The 21,218-nt window shown below is 40.8% G+C and overlaps 3 protein-coding genes across 4 annotated transcripts; 1 reads left to right on the top strand and 2 right to left on the bottom strand.

The window, feature by feature from the left end:
* The first annotated feature begins 2,797 nt into the window (after positions 1-2,797).
* On the top strand, positions 2,798-6,689 carry LOC139371369 (apoptosis facilitator Bcl-2-like protein 14). The gene is made up of 6 exons (XM_071111732.1): positions 2,798-2,891; positions 3,251-3,893; positions 4,161-4,265; positions 4,449-4,510; positions 4,825-5,106; positions 5,503-6,689. Exons 2-6 carry the CDS (start codon positions 3,260-3,262, stop codon positions 5,548-5,550), a joined length of 1,131 nt encoding a protein of 376 aa, XP_070967833.1. The 5' UTR covers positions 2,798-2,891; positions 3,251-3,259; the 3' UTR covers positions 5,551-6,689.
* Positions 6,690-6,845: 156 nt separating this feature from the next.
* Positions 6,846-10,749, bottom strand: LOC139371366 (uncharacterized). 2 transcript variants are annotated; one of them, XM_071111717.1, is made up of 5 exons: positions 10,611-10,749; positions 10,062-10,346; positions 9,252-9,375; positions 8,749-8,859; positions 6,846-8,308 (listed from the first exon to the last, which is right to left on the bottom strand). In XM_071111717.1, exons 1-5 carry the CDS (start codon positions 10,630-10,632, stop codon positions 7,693-7,695), a joined length of 1,158 nt encoding a protein of 385 aa, XP_070967818.1. In that variant the 5' UTR covers positions 10,633-10,749; the 3' UTR covers positions 6,846-7,692. The 2 variants fall into 2 exon arrangements, with proteins under 2 accessions (XP_070967818.1, XP_070967819.1); XM_071111718.1 differs by having other exon boundaries at positions 10,062-10,515; positions 10,611-10,740.
* Positions 10,750-14,203: 3,454 nt separating this feature from the next.
* LOC139371379 (large ribosomal subunit protein P2-like) lies at positions 14,204-20,360 on the bottom strand. The gene is made up of 5 exons (XM_071111744.1): positions 20,206-20,360; positions 15,181-15,304; positions 14,988-15,036; positions 14,542-14,634; positions 14,204-14,337 (listed from the first exon to the last, which is right to left on the bottom strand). Exons 2-5 carry the CDS (start codon positions 15,301-15,303, stop codon positions 14,261-14,263), a joined length of 342 nt encoding a protein of 113 aa, XP_070967845.1. The 5' UTR covers position 15,304; positions 20,206-20,360; the 3' UTR covers positions 14,204-14,260.
* Positions 20,361-21,218: the final 858 nt, after the last annotated feature.

Consider the following 21,218-nt stretch of genomic DNA (forward strand, 5'->3'; position numbering starts at 1 on the left):
GAAATATAATTGTGCTCCTGGGTAAAAATGTTATTTTTGGCAACATTTGGTCAGAAATGTTGCAGATGGGAAGATAAGTCCCTAGTGAGACACCATGGGAGAATGGAGAAACACATCGCAAGAGGAAATGGTAGAATGATGATTTACTGGGAAATATGAGTTTATCTGTGGCTGTCTGAAGGTTGGAATTAATGAGTGTTGAAATAAATACATAAACGCATGCACAGTATAGATATTTGAGCTCCTCCAACCAATCAGAGGTGAGGGTGGGGATGTGATTATTGTATGTTTTGCATTTAGTTATTTATGTTTTGTGTTATGGTTTCACTCTGTGAGTGGTTTGTGTGCTGGCCCTGGTGGTTTCGGTTTTGCTCACTTCCATGCCCGCCTGGGCGACAGGGGGGTCTTGGTGCTTCCTGCCCTTGGAAAATACTTTTGGGTCGGGGGAGGAGCTTTGCCCTGCTGGCCTCTCGGGGCGGGTGGGGGCGAACGCACCCACTGACCAGAGCACCCACTGATGGGAACGTTCATTCGTATTGTCTTTCTATAGTATTGTGTTGTATTGTATAGTATTGTATTGTACAGTATTGTAATGTGTTGAATTGTATTGTGTTGTATATTATTGTATTGTATTGTGTTGTATAGTATTGCATGTGTATTGTATAGTATTGTCTTGTATACTATAGTATTGTATTTGTATTGTATAGTATTGTCTTGTATAGTATAGTATTTGTATTGTATAGTATTGTCTTGTGTTTTATAGTAATGTATTTGTCTTGTATAGTATTGTCTTGTGTTGTATTGTATTGTTATTGATTTACTATAAAATGCTATGTAGGCTATGTGAGCCATCCAATACGGTAAATCCAGATATATAGCTAGCTGGTTTTTGACTATGATGGTGCCTTGTGAGTAGCCTGCATTGCATTACATTACATCAACAGAATCCTTTTTTGTATGAGTTAGTATTCTGCCAGCTTAATCTAAATTCTGGTCATATGACTACAGTGTGTGTGGCTGACATTGACTGGAGCAAATAGATTAACAGGCTTTGAACACGACCAAAGCCAGAGGGTCATTAAAAATGAAAAATCGCAGCCATAACAGTAACAGTCAAAAATTATTTTCAGATCAAATGAACCCAAGTGTAAATGAATCAGAACCAGTGTGCATTAACGTGAACGCCGTCCCTTTTCGTATCTCTACTCCTCACATTCATCTCTGGTCACATTCATGAGCTGTGGTCGATTTCATGATTGATGCGATACACCTTTATGATGGAATAAGATTACACTTCAAATAATGTAGCCTTGAATATGAGGAGTGCAGCGTAGACTTTCAATGGAGAAGTGTATGCCTCTGCCGCCTAATGGCTATGTGGCCATACATGTGGCCATACAATATAACCATATACTGTAGCCTAGTTGTGTCTTGATCACTTCTCTTGAATCGTACAGTGTAGTCATAACACTCGAATGGCTCAGACACCATCCTCTTTTTAGGGACTGTTCAAACTTCCATTTCAGAGAATATAGGTCACTTTAGGATGGTGTAAAGACTTAAAGCCCATGGCTCCTAAAAGGAGCAAAGTCCGTCGATGAATGTTCTCTGTCTCTCTCGGTTCAGGGCAAATTTTTCCAGGTTAAAGGTCACACCAGTTGGGGCTGCTCTCAGTCATATCTGCCTGGAAGTCTCTCCTCCTCCTCCTCCACTTCCTCTCCTTCTCATCTCCCTCCCCTCCTCCATCCTTTCCAAGGTTGCACAATAAAATCTAAATATAATAGACTTGGTAACACAACACTGCTTGGGAACATGCAGAATGACCCTGAGTCCAGGTTGGAACATGTAGCATCATGCCACCACACAGACCTGCCCCAAAAATAGCACACTCAATGATATATCATGTATTTTTGTGTTTCTCCAGACCTAAAGGTTATGGTAATATATTATCAGCTGAACCGAAAGTCCAAATGCCCCACAAAGTAGTTCCTCACATTTTCCCTGGAGTCAATAAATGTTCTTATCAGTAGGCTAACGGTATGACTACAGAGGTCAAAAAATGGTGATGGCAGCCTTTATTGCTGCCTTTGCCAGTAATACAAGTTGATTTGACTGTGCCCAGTGTGTATGGCCAATCATAAAACAAGAGGGTGAGGATTCTGTTTTTGTTTCTAGTCGCATATGCCACCTGCATTATTATACAGGACATATGAATGTTATTTTGTTGATGGGGAAGTGTTATTTTAATCAAATCAAATCAAATGTATTAGTCACATACACAATTTACAGCAGGTATAAAAGGTGCAGTGAAATGCTTATGCGTTAGCTCCCTCAACAATGCAGGACATAAATCCTTAATCAGTAATAACAAAGATGAAGTAAAAAAATAAAATAAGAAGTAGTGGAAGTAGCAGAAGAGGTAGTATGCATAGTAATAATGGACTGCATTTACAATGGATTTACATATTTAAAGTGGGTAGTAGAATCAATAGTATATATTAGAACAGCAGCATCGACTGTGTGTGTGTGTGTGTTTGAGTTTATGGGTGTTTGTGTTTCAGGTTAACTAAAACCAATACCGTAATTTCCCCTTGTGGCACGAGCAGGACAACACCGAAACCGTAAACAAGCCCTAAAGTACCGTTGAGGAGAAATCATATGACGCATTGACTGTAGGCTTCTCCTTTACCTGCTTCACATCACCCACGCGCTCTGCACGAACGGTGGTGATAGGCTGTCGGTAAAGGAGGAGGCGTAAAACAACCGTCATTACATGTCCTGAACCAGGTTTTTGTTGAAGAGGTCATTTTTGGGTAGGATATCTCACCTAGTCAACACGTCGAAATCAACACATTTATCGGGAAGGGAACAGCAAGACAGTTAGTGAAAAAGTGAGTAGCCTACTGTATGATATTCTATTATATTTCATGTTGTCGACTGACGTATTCACATGGGAAATTGGAAGTTGAAGTGGTAATGGTAGGCTACTGTTAATGTTCAGGAAGAACTAAGATCAGCATTGGGTGAAATACCACGACCAGAGAGAACTGTTAGGCAATTTTTTGGGCACCCAATGTGCCCAGTGTTTTAATCGTTCAGAAAATGTAAACGAAAACTTTACTTTAGGCTATATTACAAGTGGTGAAACCAAAACAACCAGAACAACATATCCAATACAATTGTGCAATTGTGACATATCATAATGTTGTAATTTAAAAAAATGTCTCTAATTTTGCATTATCTATTGTAGATTCCTATCATGGAGGTTGCAGAAAAGAAGATGCCCAAACAGGCCCAGCTGCTCTCTCTTGGCCGCAAGGACACCAGTCACCTCTTGGAAGTGTATGTGAAGCGCAGCATCAGTTTAAGTGACGGGACATGTGAGGACCAGAGGTCACCAACAAAGCCTCGGAAGTGGGTGACACTGTCAGAGAAACGCAGAAGAGTCCACCGGCATTCTATTGACTCCTTGGTCACCTTAGGGCCCAGCAAACTTGACGATGGCGATGCCACCAGCACACCACCCGACGAGGGCTTTGTTATACCAAATGTGGCTCCTGTAGAAATCCCAGGGCCTGCTGATATTCCTGAGATTGATGCGTCTACTGAACTGGAGAATAAGTCTAAAGAGGGAAAGAAGAGGACCAAAAGGCCCTCTCTCTGGAAAAGTTTTCTGGGTTTCTTCTCGAAGAAGGGGAGTGACCAGAAAGATGAGCATGAGTCTGGTACAGAAACTGGTGGACAGTCGCAAGGAAACAAATCCATAAAAAAGCAATGGCGCTCCATGAGGAGACTACCTCTGAGAAAAATAAAGAGTGACAGCTTCAGAGGGTCTGTGAGGAGATCATCGGCTCGGAACAGGGCCAACACTACAGAAATAACTGGAGTTGAATGTAGGTTTGAGCGAGCATGGCACCCAAACATCACACACAGTACTGTTTTTGTTGTTATGGTCCTTTTGTTCAAACAGGATTTTGTGGATAATCTTAGTTTAACTGTGTTTTGGGAAATTGGGCCCTAGTTGGTTGTCCTGTTATTAGAGAGTTAGTTGGTAGCCCTGTTATTAGTTGGCAGTCCAGTTGTTAGAGAGTTAGTTGGTAGTCCTGTTATTAGAGAGTTATTGCATGAAAAAATACTATGTTACTTGTTACTCTCTACAGCGGTTGTGAGTGTGGTGCTTACAGACTCGTACTATGAGAAAGTGTCAGAAGAGCTGGAGAAGATTGTGTCTGAGGAGAAAGAGACAGACACAGCTTCTACAGATGGTAAGAAGCCTATCATCAAGCAATGTTCTCATGTGTATTGATGTCTTATCTAATCATAATAGAAATTGCACATTCAATAGCATCCTAAGCATTCTATATATAAAGCTGTAAAGGCCACAGCACATCACACATCTGTTACAACTGTGTAGACTTCTATTGACCCTTTCTATCCATTTCTTACAGAGGACGTCATCAAAAGGATCATTGTTCTGATGAAGCAGCAAGGAGACGTCATTGATAACAAGGTTTGTGTTCATAAACTACAAAAAAAAAGAATGTATGTGAGAAACTTCATACAAAGTCTATCTTTGACACTCAATGCTTCTTTCACATCCATGATAGCTTGCTATAGCCTGGGTACCAGTCTGTTTGTGCTAACATTCCACCCCTTGTACTCAGTATCCTATGCCAAACAGGTTTGGTAAATGGCACAGAGTACAAGGAATGGAATGTTATCACAAAACTGGTCTGAATTTCAGGCTAAAATTGCTATTTCCTCATGGATAATAATGTTTTATTCTATGGTCACTCATGAAAGTATGTCCTGCTCTCTCCATAGCTGAAGGAGAACTCCAGCCTGAGCGCATTCTTCCAGAAGCTGTCCTACAGCACCTTCCAGCAGTTGGCTGATACGTACGTGGAGACAGAGACCCCTACAGGCCAGAGCCGCCAGACACCACACACTGTTGGGCCCGGGCCCGTCAACGCCCCGGAGCTGGTCAAGCTGGCCTTCACTCTGGACTTCACAGCCAGAGTGGCCTGTCTCTCCAGACAATCCACAGGACACATCATGGGCCTGGGCAACCGCTACTTAGAGGACCGCTTCACCCAGACACCAGAGGCAAGAGTCAGCCCTGTTTTCTCTTTTAATTCAAATGCATGTAATTATGTGTAAATCACAGGAGGCTGGTGGCAACTTATTTGGGGAGAATGGGGCTCGCGGTAATGACTGGAGTGGAATTAGTGGAATGGTATCAAATGCATCAAACACATGGTTTCCAGGTGTTTGATGCCATTCCATTTACGCCGTTCCGAACTTTATTATGAGCCGTTCTCCCCTCAGCAGCCTCATGTGGTATAAACTAAAATAGAAGGGATTGTCAGAAGGGATTGTGACACAGAAACACCCCCAACACGCAAGTTAAAAGCTGTTTTGTACCTTTTAACCACAGTGCTGTTAGCAGGTGAATCAAGGAAGATCACATATGTTTCTAATGGCATTTATGTTGCTTTGCAGGTTAATCCAGATCAGACGCTGCATAACCAGGATGGTCCTAATCGTTGATGCACCACCACATGCAAATGAGACCAACTAGTGCAGGGGAAAGTAAACATACTCAGTACTGTAATAACACATAAAGTGTTCCTTGGGACACAAATAAAACCCAGAGGCAGGTCACCTAGGGAACACCACTTATGGTAGTCCTTGTACCAGTAAATCTACACTAGGTCATCTAAATAACTACTATGTGTACAGGTTAGTAAGTAAAATATATCCACTTCTTACCACTTGTGGTGCAGCCTGTATTTACTTATCTGAATTAGTGATAGTAAGTACTATGTAGCCTACTGTAACTGCATGTACAGGTACATTGGTTATTTCCCCACAGCAGGGTATCTTAATCCTGGTTCTGTGAACTCCAAGGGGTGCACATTTTTGGTTTTGCCCTAGCAATACACAACTGATTCCACTAATCAAAGGTTTGATGACGAGTTGATTAGTGACATGATGTGTGTAGTGCTAGGGTAAAAAGTCAAATGTGCACCCCTTTTGAGTCCTCAGAACCAGGACTAAGAAACACGCCCCTACAGTAACCCTAGAGTAATGCATTGTTTCTGGGGTTTCTACTTATGACACGTGACAAAATAAGAAAACCAAGCTATTGATCCAAACTATTTATGTAGCAATATTTCCAGATGGTAGAAATATATTTTCTCTAATACTGTGGTCCTGTGTGGCTCAGTTGTTAGTGCATGATGCTTGTAACACCAAGTGTCAATTCCCACTGGAGACACCCATATGTGAAACGTAAACGCGCATGACTCTAAGTCACTTTGGATAAAAGCGTCTGCTAAATGGTATATATTATTTCTGCAATAATCAATGTTTTACAGATTTTTTTAGAATGCACTTTACAAAACTTTATCTGGCTATGTAATAATGCAATGCAATGTCCTGCACTTTACACAGTGCACTTGTATTAGTGCAATTACATGAAAACCGCAGCATACTTCTGTTAACTTTTTTTATTAACTATTATTGTTATTGGCAGTGCAATCTTTAGTTTCATCATTGTTTACCTGTTTTGCTTTTCAGTCTAAGGATGAACAACTGCTGATGAACAATATGACATTTATATAGATGTGTATGCTGGCATTCACACTATTTGTTACATGAATAAATTATGTTTTTGTTAAAAAGCACCACTTCTACTGATTGAAATGCATTATTTGATGGTACCTTGGTTGATACAGTATCAGCATTTGGCATTGGTTAGATAATGGCCAAACTGTCCTTCGATAGAGAGCTGAATTCTTGTAACTGCCAGAGCTTTGAGTAAGAAAGAGAAAGACACAGCCTTTTCATTTGTTAATTCCTTTTATTTAAATGAACTAAGTTCCACTCAACCTCAGCAAAACAGTTGGTCAAGGTGAAAAGGCTTAACATTGTCTCAATCCAAAGGTATTACTAGTCAGCTAACAAATTAATGGTGTTTATTAGGATCCTATCAAACACTGATAGTAACCAGATAGGAAAAAATGTCCTGCTTGCTATTTGCTGCCTTTCTTGTGCCCAAAGCTGTAAATTCCTACCGCCAGTGGGCGAACTGAGTTTTCCGTTCAAGATGATATTTTCATCTCTGCCAGGTAGCCCCCCACTCATAGGACTGCCACTCACTTGATGAACAATACCCACGATCAAATACCTGAAAGTAATCTGATTAAACTAGTTGAGGTGTAATACATGTCCTGTGGACATTATTTACCTTTATTTAATCAGGGAGTCACCATTGAGACCAGTGTCTCTTTCAAGCGCTGCATATACAATTTCATAAAATACATCTAATATAATATAAGTACTACTTTACCTGGAAGTCAGCTGATAAGGGACATGAGGGAATTATTTTGACTATGTGACGTGACTAAGAGGGACTCTACCCTAATCATCATTCCTTCCAGTCATTGTCAAACCTGGAGTGAGAATGGAAGAGCGTAGCAGAAAGAGAGCTTTTGTGCTTACTGCCTCATGCTATCATGAGAGTCGACTTCACTAATCGGGTTCAACATACATTATACTTCAAAGTACAAACTAGTTGTGAATTGGATACAGGCAGACTTAGGTCTGCTATTCATTTGCTGAGAAAATCACATTCCCAACCATGTGACCCGATCAGGGAAAAACTCCTGACCCTAAAGTCAGCCAACATTAGTAGCCAGTATTGGCACACTCCACAGGAAGGCTGCGGAGGACAGCTAACCCTTCCTCCACCTCATCCCCTCCCTGAGACATCCTCTCCTCCTCTTCCTCCACCCCCATGTAGGAGATGTGTGGGGAGGCCAGGGCCTCTCCCTTTATGCAGGGGCCATACTCCAGTGGCAGCAGCCTCTCGCTATGGTGGAGTAGAGACTGGTTGTTGGGCTGATTGGGCTGGTTGTCCATCTCTAGTTCCAGGTTGAAGAGGAGGGAGAAGCCCAGGGGGTCAAGGTGGCTCTCGGTTGGGGTGTTGGGGGTCTCGGTTGTGTAATGGGTGCTGGTGGTGGACAGCTGGAACCGCAGGACAGAGCGACGGCGCTGCTGTGGAGGAGGATCCTCTGCACTCTTAAACTGTGTATGTGTTTCTTTGGCAGATGCCAGAAAGCGTAGGGGCCAGAACCTGATAAGATTTAAGGGCCACAACCTGATAGGATTGCAGGGCCACAACCCGACAGAATTGTAGGGCCACAACCTGACAGGATTGTAGGGCCACAACCTGATAGGATTGCAGGGCCACAACCTGGCAGGACCACCGGGCCAAAACCTGACAGGACCAGAGGGCCACAACCTAAAAGCATCACAAAACAGAGTGTAAGAGAGAGCACTGGCTGCACTAGCCTGACAGAAAGTGTTATGGAAAAGTACTTGGTAGAAGAGAGATTAAAACAAACATGTCTAACAGACAGGAGCTACCCACCGGGCAATAGCAGATCAACATTCAATTTTGATTGATACATAATTGCCCACAGTTTAAAATGAACCACACGTATAAACCCCGTAGTCAAATTTGTTGATGTCAGGATTAACCTGACAAGAAATTCTATTGAAATATGATTCACCAACCACGTTGATATCAGACAGTATGTTGAAATAACAAATGGTGACTCAACCAATTCTAACCTGATGGGAATCTCTTGCCAATAACAACATGGTGTTTGTGTGGCACATGATTTCCAGTAACTGGGATCGCTGACTTACAGCTGATATGAGCTGACAGTCACGTCTCACCTGTGCATGAGGTTCTTCCTGGGGTGAGAGAGCTTTAGAAGGAATGGCACAGCCATTTCCACACCCGGCCACAGCCACTTCCCTGGGACTTGGCGGAGCCAACACAGCACCCTGGGGGATGTATAGTCCATGTACACACAAGTTGAAGCAAAGAAAAACATAGAGACACAAATGTACAAATGGTAATATGGTATGGACACAAGCATGACAGAACGAGCCATAGTTACAGTATGTAACCAAGGGGTAGACTGTACAGAATGTGGACTGTAAACACTATCACTTCACAGCTACGTTTACCCTTGGAAATCGCTGGAAATGTCTATGAATTGTCTATGGAAGTTTCCATAACTCTGCTTATTTTAATGGTGTTAGTCATAGTAACTATGCTATCATGTTTTGATTGATGGACATTTTATAGACAGTGGGGTAACTTGACTTGTTTTCTTTGTTCTTTTGATAAATTCAATATGGTTGTTTGTATAGACGCTAGTATCGAGCATCACCTGTAGTTGACATGGAGAAAGATAGAGGCTGGCAGTATGTAGGGCAGCAGCAGGTAGGACAGCAGACGGGCTGGGAAGAATGAGTTGTTTACACCACATTTAGCCATGAGGTTGCACAGCAATGCTGAAACAGAAGACAAAACAAGCACAAGCACAACTGTATCAAAAGGTTGGCTGGTTTCCATTAAAGTGCCGCAGATCAATGAATTACAAAGCTCTACTATACAAGCTTCCAACTTCCCTACTTTGTTGTTATAGTATAAAAAAAAACATTACATACCAAACCCGCTCACAGGGTTGGTTAACTCTTGAGGTTCCTCAGATCTCCCCCAAATTAGGTAAATCCTAAAGTACACTGCAATTAGACGCTCTGATGCTGCTTGGGCAATTTAAAATATTGATTTGGGTACTATTTGAGGAATGTGGCTGTTTTTCTTGATTGTTTGTTGAGCTATATTTTATTTTGTTTTTGTCCTGTCTGATTTTGATTTGATGTGATTTTGTCTATGAATTGTATGTGCAGGGCTCCCTTGTGAAAGAGACCCTGGTCTCAATGGTGAATCTCTGTCAAATAAAACATAACATATTTTAACAGTCTTGGCTGTCAAAGGTGAAGGAACCATAAAACATAACTTGAATGTGAGAGATAAATGTTTTGTGTTTTACTATTGAGCAACGTTTATAATTGTCTCACCCATCTGGGCATGGCTTCACGGTGAAGGGACAGCTGAAGTTGTGGCTAATTGCCCACTAACAACACAGCAGTGGCATGACATGGTGATGTGGTGTGGGTGATGTCGTCATGCATACCACTCTGGACCCACGGTGGCAGGCTGAGATATACAGCCTTCTCTAGAGAGCTCAGGTTCCACCTCAGGTCCTCCAGGCCATGGGAATACTCCTCAGGCAACTCAGGATCCAGCTCTGAGTCCGTCAATACGTCCCTTTCTTTCTCCTCTTCTGTCTCTTTCTCCTCCTCTAGTGTTACCTTCTCCTCTTCCTCCTCTTCTTTCAGGACAGGCTGCGAGTCGGTGTCACTCCCCAGAGAGGACTGGGAATTAACGTTTCTCATCCTTACTAGAGGGTGCTTCATATCTGCAACACATTATACTTTGGTTGAACTTTTGACTCTGGTCTAATTATACATTGTAATAACTACAGCTATCATCAGTCCACTATGAACCTCTTTACACAGAGCGATGAGGTCATTTGTCTTCAAGTCAAAGGGATCCCGTCCACAAAGTTCTTATAGTGTACAGTGTACCTAAACATTTCAAAGCAAACAACTAGTTAAGAAAAAACAAAAAAACAATTCACACTTTTATTGTGTCATGCATGCAGTTAAAGGGTAACACTTGCCTCTGTTATTAGCATATTTCATTTTCCAGGGAGATAGATACAGGCACAAGGAGAGAAGTAGGAGCAGGGGAAAAGGGGTCGAGTTCCTCCCCCAACCAGCACAGTGTGGAGTGGACACTGGACAGGGATATTTGACCAGGCACTGTTTGGACTGCCAGACTATGCAATGTTGCAAGGTGAAACTATTTTTAGTGGACACCATGACTCGAAATTCCCTGGCAACAGTTTCATATTTATGTATTTATTTTTTAACCTTTGAGTAGATATTCTGGAGAAAAAAAATATTTGTAAGTGGCATTGTCTGTAAAGATGTCATTTTCAACCACCTGAGAGAAAATGTGTACTAAATTAAATATTGTAATCAATTTATCCACAAGATGTCACTGCTGTGTCATGAATTATTATACCCTGATGAAGACAGCTTGGCTGTCGAAACGTTGGTATTAATTTTTTTGCATCTGAGCTCCTAGAGTGTGCGGCTCTCTTTTATTTTCAAGTTTTTACTCCGCTAGCCAGCACCTCGTCTTAATAGGTGTGCGTTTCTTTTTCTTCTAGATGGATGGCAGTAGACCATTTCTCGTCCCCCTTACATATTGTTAAAGATGCCAAATACAGCAAAATATAATACAGGTGGAATACAGGAGGAGTCAGATGGGGACTTGATCTGCATGGAGCTGTATGCAGCACACCAAGCAGAGTTGGAGTAGTAGTTTCACAAGCAAACAGGTCAAGTACGGATCAGTGACATTTCAGTCCAAATACATACACTATATATACAAAAGTATGTGGACACTCCTTCAAATTACTGGATTCGGCTATTTCAGCCACACCAGTTGCTGACAGGTGTATAAAATCGAGCACACCGCCATGCAATCTCCATAGACAAACATTGGCAGTAAAATGCCCTTACTGAAGAGTTCAGTGACTTTCAAAGTGGCACAATCACAGGATGCCACCTTTCCAACTATTTTGTCAAATTTCTGCCCTGGTCACCTGTAAGTGCTGTTGTTGTGAAGAGGAAACGTCTAGGAGCAACAACGGCTCAGCCACGAAGTGACAGGCCACACAAGCTCACAGAATGTCACTGCCTTGTGCTGAATTGTGTAAGAATCATCTGTTCTCAGGTTGCAACACTCACTACCAAGTTCCAAACTACCTCTGGAAGCAATGTCAGCACAATAACTGTTCGTCGGGAGCTTCATGAAATGGGCCGAGCAGCCGCACACAAGCCTAAGAGCACCATGCTCAGTGCCAAGTGTCGGCTGGAGTGGTGTAAAGCTCTCTGCCATTGGACTCTGGAGTGATGAATCACGCTTCACCATCTGGCAATCCAACAGACGAATCTGGGTTTGGCAGATGTCAGGAGAACGCTACCTGCCCCTATGCATAGTACCAACTGTAAAGTTTGGTGGATAAGGAATAATGGTTTGGGCTAAGCCCCTTAGTTCCAGTGAAGGGGAATCTTAACGCAACAGCATACAATGACATTCTAGACAATTCTGTGCTTCCAACTTTGTGGCAACAGTTTGGGGAAGGCCCTTTCCTGTTTCAGCATGACAATGCCCCCGTGCACAAAGCAAGGTCCATACAGAAATGGTTTGATGAGATCGGTGTGGAAGAACTTGACTGGCCTGCACAGAGCCCTGACATCAACCCCATCGAACACCTTTGGGATGAATTGGAATGCTGACTGCGAGCCAGGCCTAATTGCCCAACATCAATTCTCGATCTCACTGGTGCTCTCGTGGCTGATTGGAAGCAAGTCCCCACAGCAATATTCCAACATCTAGTGGAAAGCCTTCCTAGAAGAGTGGAGGCTGTTATAGCAGCAAAGCGGGGACCAACTCCATATTAATGACCATGAATTTGGAATGAGATGTTCGACGAGCAGGTGTCCACATACTTTTGGTCAGGAAGCATTTTGTTTTGGGGTAGCGATAGGAAACGAGTAAACAAAATATATTCTACTAGCTAGGTGAAGCAGATACACTTCGTTACATATTTATTTGGACAGTGAAGTAAAACCCTTAATATGGCTCTATATCCCTGATTTTTGGATTTGAGATCAAATGTTATGAGGCGACAGCACAGAATGCCACCTTTAATTTGAGGGTATTTTCATACATCGGTTTTACCATTAAAAATGAATTCCCCCCATTTTGAAGTTTACATAAGTATTTAGACAAATTAACTTTGTTTATTCAATTTAGTCTAAAGTTTAGTATGCATCGACTCTATCAAGCTTCTGACTCTCCAAACTTGTTGGATGTATTTTCACTTTGTTTTGGTTGCGTTTCAGATTGTTGTGCCCCCCACCTCCCCTCAGACGATCCCGCAGGTGAAGCCGGATGTGGAAGTTCTGGGCTGGCGTGGTTCCACATGGTCTGTGTGTAAAACGACTTGAGAAGTAGTTTATGGTAGAGAGATGAACATTAAATTCTCTGGCACCAGCACAGGTGGACATTCCTGCAGTCAGCATGCCAATTGCACACTCCCTCAAAACTTGAGACCACTGTGGCATTGGTTTGTGTGACAAAACTGCACATTTTAAAGTGGCCTTAAAGTGGTATTGTCCACAGCACAAGGTGCACCTGTGCAATGATCATATTGTTTAATCAGCTTCCAGGTGTAGCATCTTGGCAAAAGATAAATGCTCACTAACAGATGTAAACTAATTTGTGCACAGAATGAGACATTTTTGTGCATATGGAAAAGGCCTGGGATTCTTTATTTCAGCTTCTTGCGTTTATATTTTTGTTCAGTGTATATTCATCCAAATACTTGACACCTTCAAATGGGGGGGACTAATATATATATATATATATTTACCTTTAACTAGACATGTCAGTTAAGAACAAATTTTGATTTTCAATGACGGCCTAGGAACAGTGGGTTAACGACAGATTTTTACCTTGTCAGCTTTGAGCTTGCAAACTTCTGGTTACTAGTCCAACGCTCTAACCACTAGGCTACCTGCCGCCCCCATATACACGTAAAGTGCTTTCATTTCCAAATGCTGAAACAGAGGTATGACAATACCCTCAAATATAACATGACATTCTGTTCTGTCACCTCAAACATTTGATCTCGAATCCAAAATGCTGGAGTATAGAGCCAAATTAAAAGGTTTAGCTTCACTGTCCAAATAAACACGCAGTTGAGATGCTACCTCAAAAAGCACACACACAATAATCGTTACAATTACCTCAAGTAATTGTTGATTCTAAACTTTACCGTATCTAAAACGTAAATCCCATGCTATTCTGTGAACAAAAGAGGTAAGAAAAAAAAATGTAAGCATACCAGGGGTTTACTGTGATATTTTCTTCTTTTTTTAGCATAGATCCGACACATTAATCCCAACAGAGCCACTGCACGCAAAATACAGTCGCCCATATAAAAAAAAATGTGGTCGCTGCCAAAAGGAACACTACTGTTCTGCCAGACTTCAGGTTTGGCGCCGGTCAAGGTCAATATCTCAGTGAGCTACACAATGTGTTTGTGTCATTGTAACATTTACTTTCCCCACCCTGTAACGGTCCTACAAAATTGAACGTTAATGATAAACATGTAAACAAAAACAGACAAGTGGCTTTCTTCTAACTATTTCCATTTTATTATTGGTTTTTCAACCTCTAACGGAAGGAAGATTAATCAAAGAGTCCAAATCCCATGTCATCATCAGATCCCTCTTCAGATTCCTCTTTCTCCTCCTTTTTCTCTTCCGCTACAAAGACACACAAACATATGTTAGTTTCATATTTGGGAGCCTATCCCAAAACACATGGACCATTTCCAGAAATACATATATATAATCAAAGCGCATTTAAAATATCAAGCGTTTTCCTTGAAATGTGTCTTCATGCAATTCATTTCAAATAAACGTGTTTCAGTCTGTTGAAATGAATGACTCCCTACTATGATGGCTTACCAGCAGTAGGAGAAACTCCAGCTGCAGCAGACCCAGCAGCAGCAGGAGCCGCCACAGCACCACCTGCTGGCACGGAGGCCAATTTAGAGAGACCTGCAAAGAGCAACAGAGTAATTCATTGACAGGTCATTGAGATTGTACAGTGACTGGTAATTTGACTGTACAGTGACTGGTAATTTGACAACATTTGCACCTATATGCAATCTACAGACCAAAGTCTGATTCACACGATGGTGCCAAACCAAGCTGTACTGGATTTTTTTGTATTTTATTAGGACCTCCATTAGCTGTTGCAAAAGCAGCCACTACTCTTCCTGGGGTCCACACAAACATGACATAATACAGAACAGCCAACAGTACCGTTTCGGTTGGCCATATAGTGTAAATCTGGCATAATTGTGTATGAATTCATGAGTCAAAACAAAGACATAAGGACAATGCCTCACCAGAGTTCATGACTTCATTGATATCTTTTCCATTCAATTCATTGACAACCTGTGGAGACAAATTCAGGTTCTTATTGTCACCAGTTACTATGTAAACCAAGGCCTCTGTCCTGCAATAGTGTCAAAGTACACAAAAGTAACTCAGTTCATCTTCTCAAAATACAAGACAGCCTCACCCTAAATGGAGGCATACCTTGTCTAGGCGCTCATCTTCGGCCTCGATTCCCACACTCCCCAAAATGGTCTTGATATCCTTGGAGGAGGGGCTGGTGTTGCCACCGAGCACAGCCAGGAGGTAAGCGGACACGTAACGCATTCTGCAAGCAGGAGGATGGAGGAGAAAAAAAATAACTGTTATATTGGCCTACTTGAAATGCATTCTGGATCTATCCAGGTCTATATTAGGATAGGAGTAGCCAAATTAGTTAACAACTACTATTATTAAAATAAATATATAACATGTGTCATTTGGTTAAAATTACCTCAACTTCAATTATTGTTGATTCTAAACTTTACCGCGTCTAAAACAGAAATCCCATGCTGTTCTGTGAACAAAGAAAAAAACTAAAACATAAACGCTATTTACTGTTCTTCATATTTTATAATCCAAAAAGGTTTCTTTTTTTGCATAGATCGACAAATTAATCCCAACAGCGTCACTACATGCAAAAATGTAATTTTCCCGTATCAGGATAATGTGGTCGTTGCCAAAAGGAACACTACTGTTCTGCCAGACTTCAGGTTTGGCGCCGGCCAAGGTCAATATCTCAGTGAGCTACACAATGTGTTTGTGTCATTGTAACATTCACTTTCCCCCCCTTTAACGGTCCTACAAAATTGAACGTTAATGATAAAATAATGGACATACAAAAAAAAAATGAATTGAGACAAGTGGCTTCTGACTATTTATTTTCTAGTGATCGATGACAACCGAGCTCGCTGCCCAGACTTACATCATTACAAAGAGGAGATTCTCCTAATTAAAAAAGGTATCCAACTTGAAAAAAGAAATGTAAATGCACACATTGTGATATTTGGGGAAATACAGACATGTCTGTGTAGAATTTCCCCATAAGGAAACAATGGATCATCCTCAGAATTCTAACAGTAATGTGTAAGTTCTGATATTTGAAAGGCTAGTGTTTGATGACCGCAGAGCTCGCGGCCCAATCTTATATCAATACAAAGGAGATTCCCCTGATTAAAAAGGTGTCGGACTTGAAAAAAATATATATATACACATTGTGAGAAATTTTGCAAAATAGACATACATACCCTTGTTTTCTTAACCAGTTCACCATTTATCTACTACCATTTGCCTTTTGTGTTTAACATTTTGTGGTTTGTAATCTTAGTGGTTAAGAGCGTTGGCCAGTAACCGAAAGGTGGCTAGTTTGAATCCACGAACAGACTTGGTTAATCTGTCAATGTACTCTTGAGCAAGGCACTTAACCTTCGTCACTAAAGACCAAAATGCAAACTAGGCCTCTATGTGAAAGCGTGGCAATGATTTATTAACTTTTCATTATTCACAGGCAGGCAAACAGACTCCTCTGATGGCAGGCAGTACACTCATGAAAACCAACTGCTCAGCAAAAAAAGGCTATTTTGAGAGCTACCAGATTTAATATATTTAAAAAAAGCACACATCTAAATAAAGTTGATATATATATAACTAAATGTATAGTGTTTATGTCCGTTTCATTGCTATGGTTTAAATAGCTAATGTTGTAAGTGATAAAATTAACTAGAAAATGTTATATTTTGCAATTCTGAGTAATTACTAGTTTGGTAAGGATATACAATTTATTCATTACTACCGCAATTGCTAAATAATTCCAATAGATGGCAGCATAAGACCACCAAATCAATTTCAGAAGATTGTTCTCCCTGGATACTCCCTTCACAGGAAAACTCCAGAGGGGGCATTTTTCTGTCTCTTTCCACACTTCTAACACAAGAGGAAGGACTGAACATGCATTTAACAGATTACTGTGAAGTAATATAATGATGATTCATGTTATTACTACTTGTTTTTATTCTCGTGTTTTGAAAATACACTTCATTATTATAACTTATCAATAAGCCTGAACATTAATTCAGTCACCTCTGGTCAACAAAACATATTTTCCCTAGTACATTCATTGTCAAATTCATCAACCAGCACCGACCCGCTCTGCCTTCTCGCAAAAGTAGCCAATTCAACAAAGTCCTGCCAAAAGCGTGTGCCCTAGGCAGCAGCGAGCACTGACTTCTCTCGCAATCGAGGGGCATGTTGAGGTAATGCAACCACAAGGGTTGCATGATGTAATTTATTGACGAGCTGGAAGAAACACTTGTCTTTTCACTCATAATATGAAACACTAACAGAGCTTTTTATAATACATGTCTACTAGGGTTGAGGTATGTGTACCTGTCTAGTGATTATTTGACCAAGGTTCAATACCTGCTGTAGTCACTATTTTTTTCTCCCCCAAAAGCAACACAGGCCTAATATGAGATAAATAGCAACCTGTAAACTAATGAGTGACCATTTTAGAAAATCATGGAACATATAGTCTTTGGTTGCATGTTATATGTCATGATATATTGCTGCTACAGGCTATAAAATAGTTGCATGCTATTTTATGTCATGTTATATTGCTGCTACAGGCTATAATTGATGCTTCATGGTCTTAATGTTGCCATCTATTGCAAATATTTAGCAATTAAAAGTTATTAATTCACATAAAGACATTGATTAAGTAGCTGATAAATAGTGTATTTGTCTTATTAATTCCTGAGATCAGTCTCAAACCTACCCCACCTATCCCAGACAATTGCTGGACTTTCACATATAGGTTATTAAGTCACACAGTTCAAACCACATTTGAAAAATAAAATGTGGCTTGTTTATCAAGTGTTCTGCCTTGCAATAAGAAATATCATAAAATAAAATAGCAAAATGCTTGCATTGGTTTTGATTAAAAACATCACTAAAAATGCTTTTTAGTACAATAACGGTATTTACTAACATAATATTTTTTACAAAAATAGTTTTTAAAAAGTTTTATAGGCCACCATACCCAATAATTAGGGTTAAGGTTAAAGCCTAAAATAGGTTATATCTAGGGTTAGGGTAAAATAGAAGACTAACCTATGAGGTTTAAGGGCGGCTGGCATCCAATTTGTTGCATTACCGCCACCTATTAGACACAACTCCCTTGTACTTTACTTGAAAAAGAAAAATGTACTAAATAAATACCCTACCATCTAACACTATACTCACCAACTTCAAAATTATATAAAATAAAACACCCCTCTATGCCACTAATTAAACATTTATTCCTACCTCATGCCATCACCACTTAATGTAGTCGGCACATACGCTCATACAGGATAACACTTACATCCTAAATTCACTTTGTCAGGCAAAGACTCAACTTCAAAACTCAAAAGAACAATGACTTGTTTCCCCACTCTCGCCACCTCGTCTGCGTAACATCAAACGACAAGCATCACATACACCGGGAATCTTTGACCTCAACATTTACATCTACCACACCCCAGTTATCACTCCTTTCATTAGTGCCTTTTTCTTGAGAACGAAGTAAAACGAATGGGGGTACGTGAAGTGTTTCGAGCACATTCTTCCTCTGCCCAACAGAAACACAATCAATTATCACTAGACCACTTCTGGTTACCCTCACCAATTCCACATGACCAAACTATTTTTTCACCCACCCGTGAAACCACAAATGGATCAGCCTAAAGGCAATAGTCCACTTTGTCCATAAACTTCACTCCTGTCACAGACTCTTCATCCCGATCCTCGGTGCATGCCTCAGTCTCTGGTGACTTTACCGCACCTACCATCGCCAATACTTCACCCTCATTCACTTCCATTTCTCCTCCTGTCTTCAGCTCCCTATGCTTACACTTTCTACCAGTCTTCATTTGACAAACCATCTCCCTTTTCCCCACCATTTTTATCAGACTCAAGCTCACCCTCAGACCTCTTCTCCCTCTCCTTTTCCCCCTGTCTCTGCATTGCTTTCCACATGCAAATAATTAACACAAAGCATTACCCCATAGGAGGCCTTCCCGTTTGTCTCACCTGTGCTGGAATGTAGGTACCTTAGATAATGACTAGAGCTAAAAATAGATTATACCTAGGGTTAGGGGTTTTAAGGCAAAACAACTATTGTTTATAGCTCTTTTGCGCCTCCCTGTGGCCATAATCTGAGGTAGCAACAGCATCAGATCTCCAAATCAATGAGCTAGACCTATCCATTTGGTTTGCAACTCGGTGAACCTGTGCAGCATGTGATGCCTACTATTGAGCACATTTTGACAAATCAAATTATCCAGCAGCCATCTAGAAACAACAAATCGTCCAAAAAAAAATAGGTTATTTCTAAATGTAAAAAAGAATGTATTCTGGCTGTTTAATAAATCGGCCACATCTTGAAACTTCGTTCAGGGACTTGCGGTTTGTTTAGGTTTACACCTTTTTCTGAAGGAGGTCACAACAACGTGTACACAGGCGAACAGTGAACTTGCTCACCATGTAGCCTTGTTGATAATAAATTACTTGAGATAAGCCTATGAGTTTAATGTGGGCACGTTTTGTGAAGTAGGACAATGGGCTGGGAATAGAACGTTCTGGAGGCGAGTTGGAGCCACGGTGCTCAATAGAACTAATAGGATGGCAGGGTGAAAAATGCCCTAAAATAAGATCTGTTTTTTCGCGATTACTTAAACTATGGCAAACAGTTAGGACAGATGGTAATATTATGAAACTGGGCTACACTGCGGATGTAATTAACCAGTTATGACAAAGAAACGTTAATTTCATATGTCCAGCCTAGCACAGGCCACGGTCAATATCTCAGTGCGTTTGTGTCATTGTAACGTTCACTCTCCCCCTCCCATTTAACGGTCCTACAACATTGAACGTTATAATAATAAAATTACAGTTTAAAACACAACACGGACTTTCTTGTGCCCATTTCCATGTAATTATTGGTGCTCATGCAATGGTGTCATGTTAGTTAGCTAGTAAACGCTGACATTAGCTTCAATAAAGCTAGCAAAACTTGCACGCGCCTTTTTTTGCTAACGTGGAACATATGTTGTACAGAATGGATTCTGATCATATACTTGCACATCAAAACATCTTAACTATAATACTGACGCCGTTTTGATGGACGAACACGTATTAAATAGTTGAACTTACTTTAAGTCTGTACAGACACGAAACGTCAGTCACGCTGAATCTTCCGGAAGAGAAAGAGGGTCGTCACCGGAAGATAGAGGAATTTGTAGTGCCCAGATATTATTGGCCCATCATCACGCCTCCTCCAAAAAAATCAGCTTGGACAAGCGCGCTGGACCTCGGGCTAGGAGGTCGAAGGTTCGAGACCTGCTCCCTGCTGTTTCATTACAGTAAAAATACATTACCACCGTAAATGGTTTAAGGATCTTTCAATTTCTTCGCGACATAGCTAGGACTAAAACATGTTTTTATGAACATGATTTTCAGCAGCAGCACATTTTGTCCAGCAATAAATCAAGCCATGACGAAATTAAATTATTATTTGGAATGTGTGATTCAGACTAGGGGTAGGCTAGTTTAGTATGAAACCAAATAATATCTATTAAATTGACAAGATAATCGAGTGTACACTCTAACAATGGAAATACATGTATTTAAAGATGGAAGGCAGGCGGTCGAAGGCCAGAGCAGATGGGACCATTCTAGCGAATGAGAGGTCAGATTTACGTTTGTGACCGACAGGCGTACTCGTTTTTTTTTTGCCGAAATGCCACGCGTGCCAAGTTGTATCAGTGAATACTTAACAGCCTAACCAGTATGAAACGTGTATTCAATCAAATAAGCCTATGTAGCAATTTTTTTTTTTTTTTAAACAAATTCGACCCTTTTCATTGATCCTCATAAAAAAAATCCAAAATTCCTAGTCTTATTTTCATGAACAGATATTGGGTAGGGTAAACCCTCTCCCTTCACCTCTCCCTCTCTGGTGAAACTGGCACTGGTACACATCCAGAATAGTCCATCTCTGGTATGGGCAACCTATATCATGGAACCAAAAAATAGTCTATCAAACATAAACCACGCCGCAGAATAATAACCAATTATGAATACACACAGTTTAGTTTATTGAATAATTGACAATCTTGGACTTCAGATTACATCTAGTTGATTTTGCACAATCAGAAACAAACAAA

The sequence above is a fragment of the Oncorhynchus clarkii genome, chromosome 17, assembly GCF_045791955.1.
Source record: "Oncorhynchus clarkii lewisi isolate Uvic-CL-2024 chromosome 17, UVic_Ocla_1.0, whole genome shotgun sequence".
NCBI lineage: Eukaryota > Metazoa > Chordata > Actinopteri > Salmoniformes > Salmonidae > Oncorhynchus > Oncorhynchus clarkii.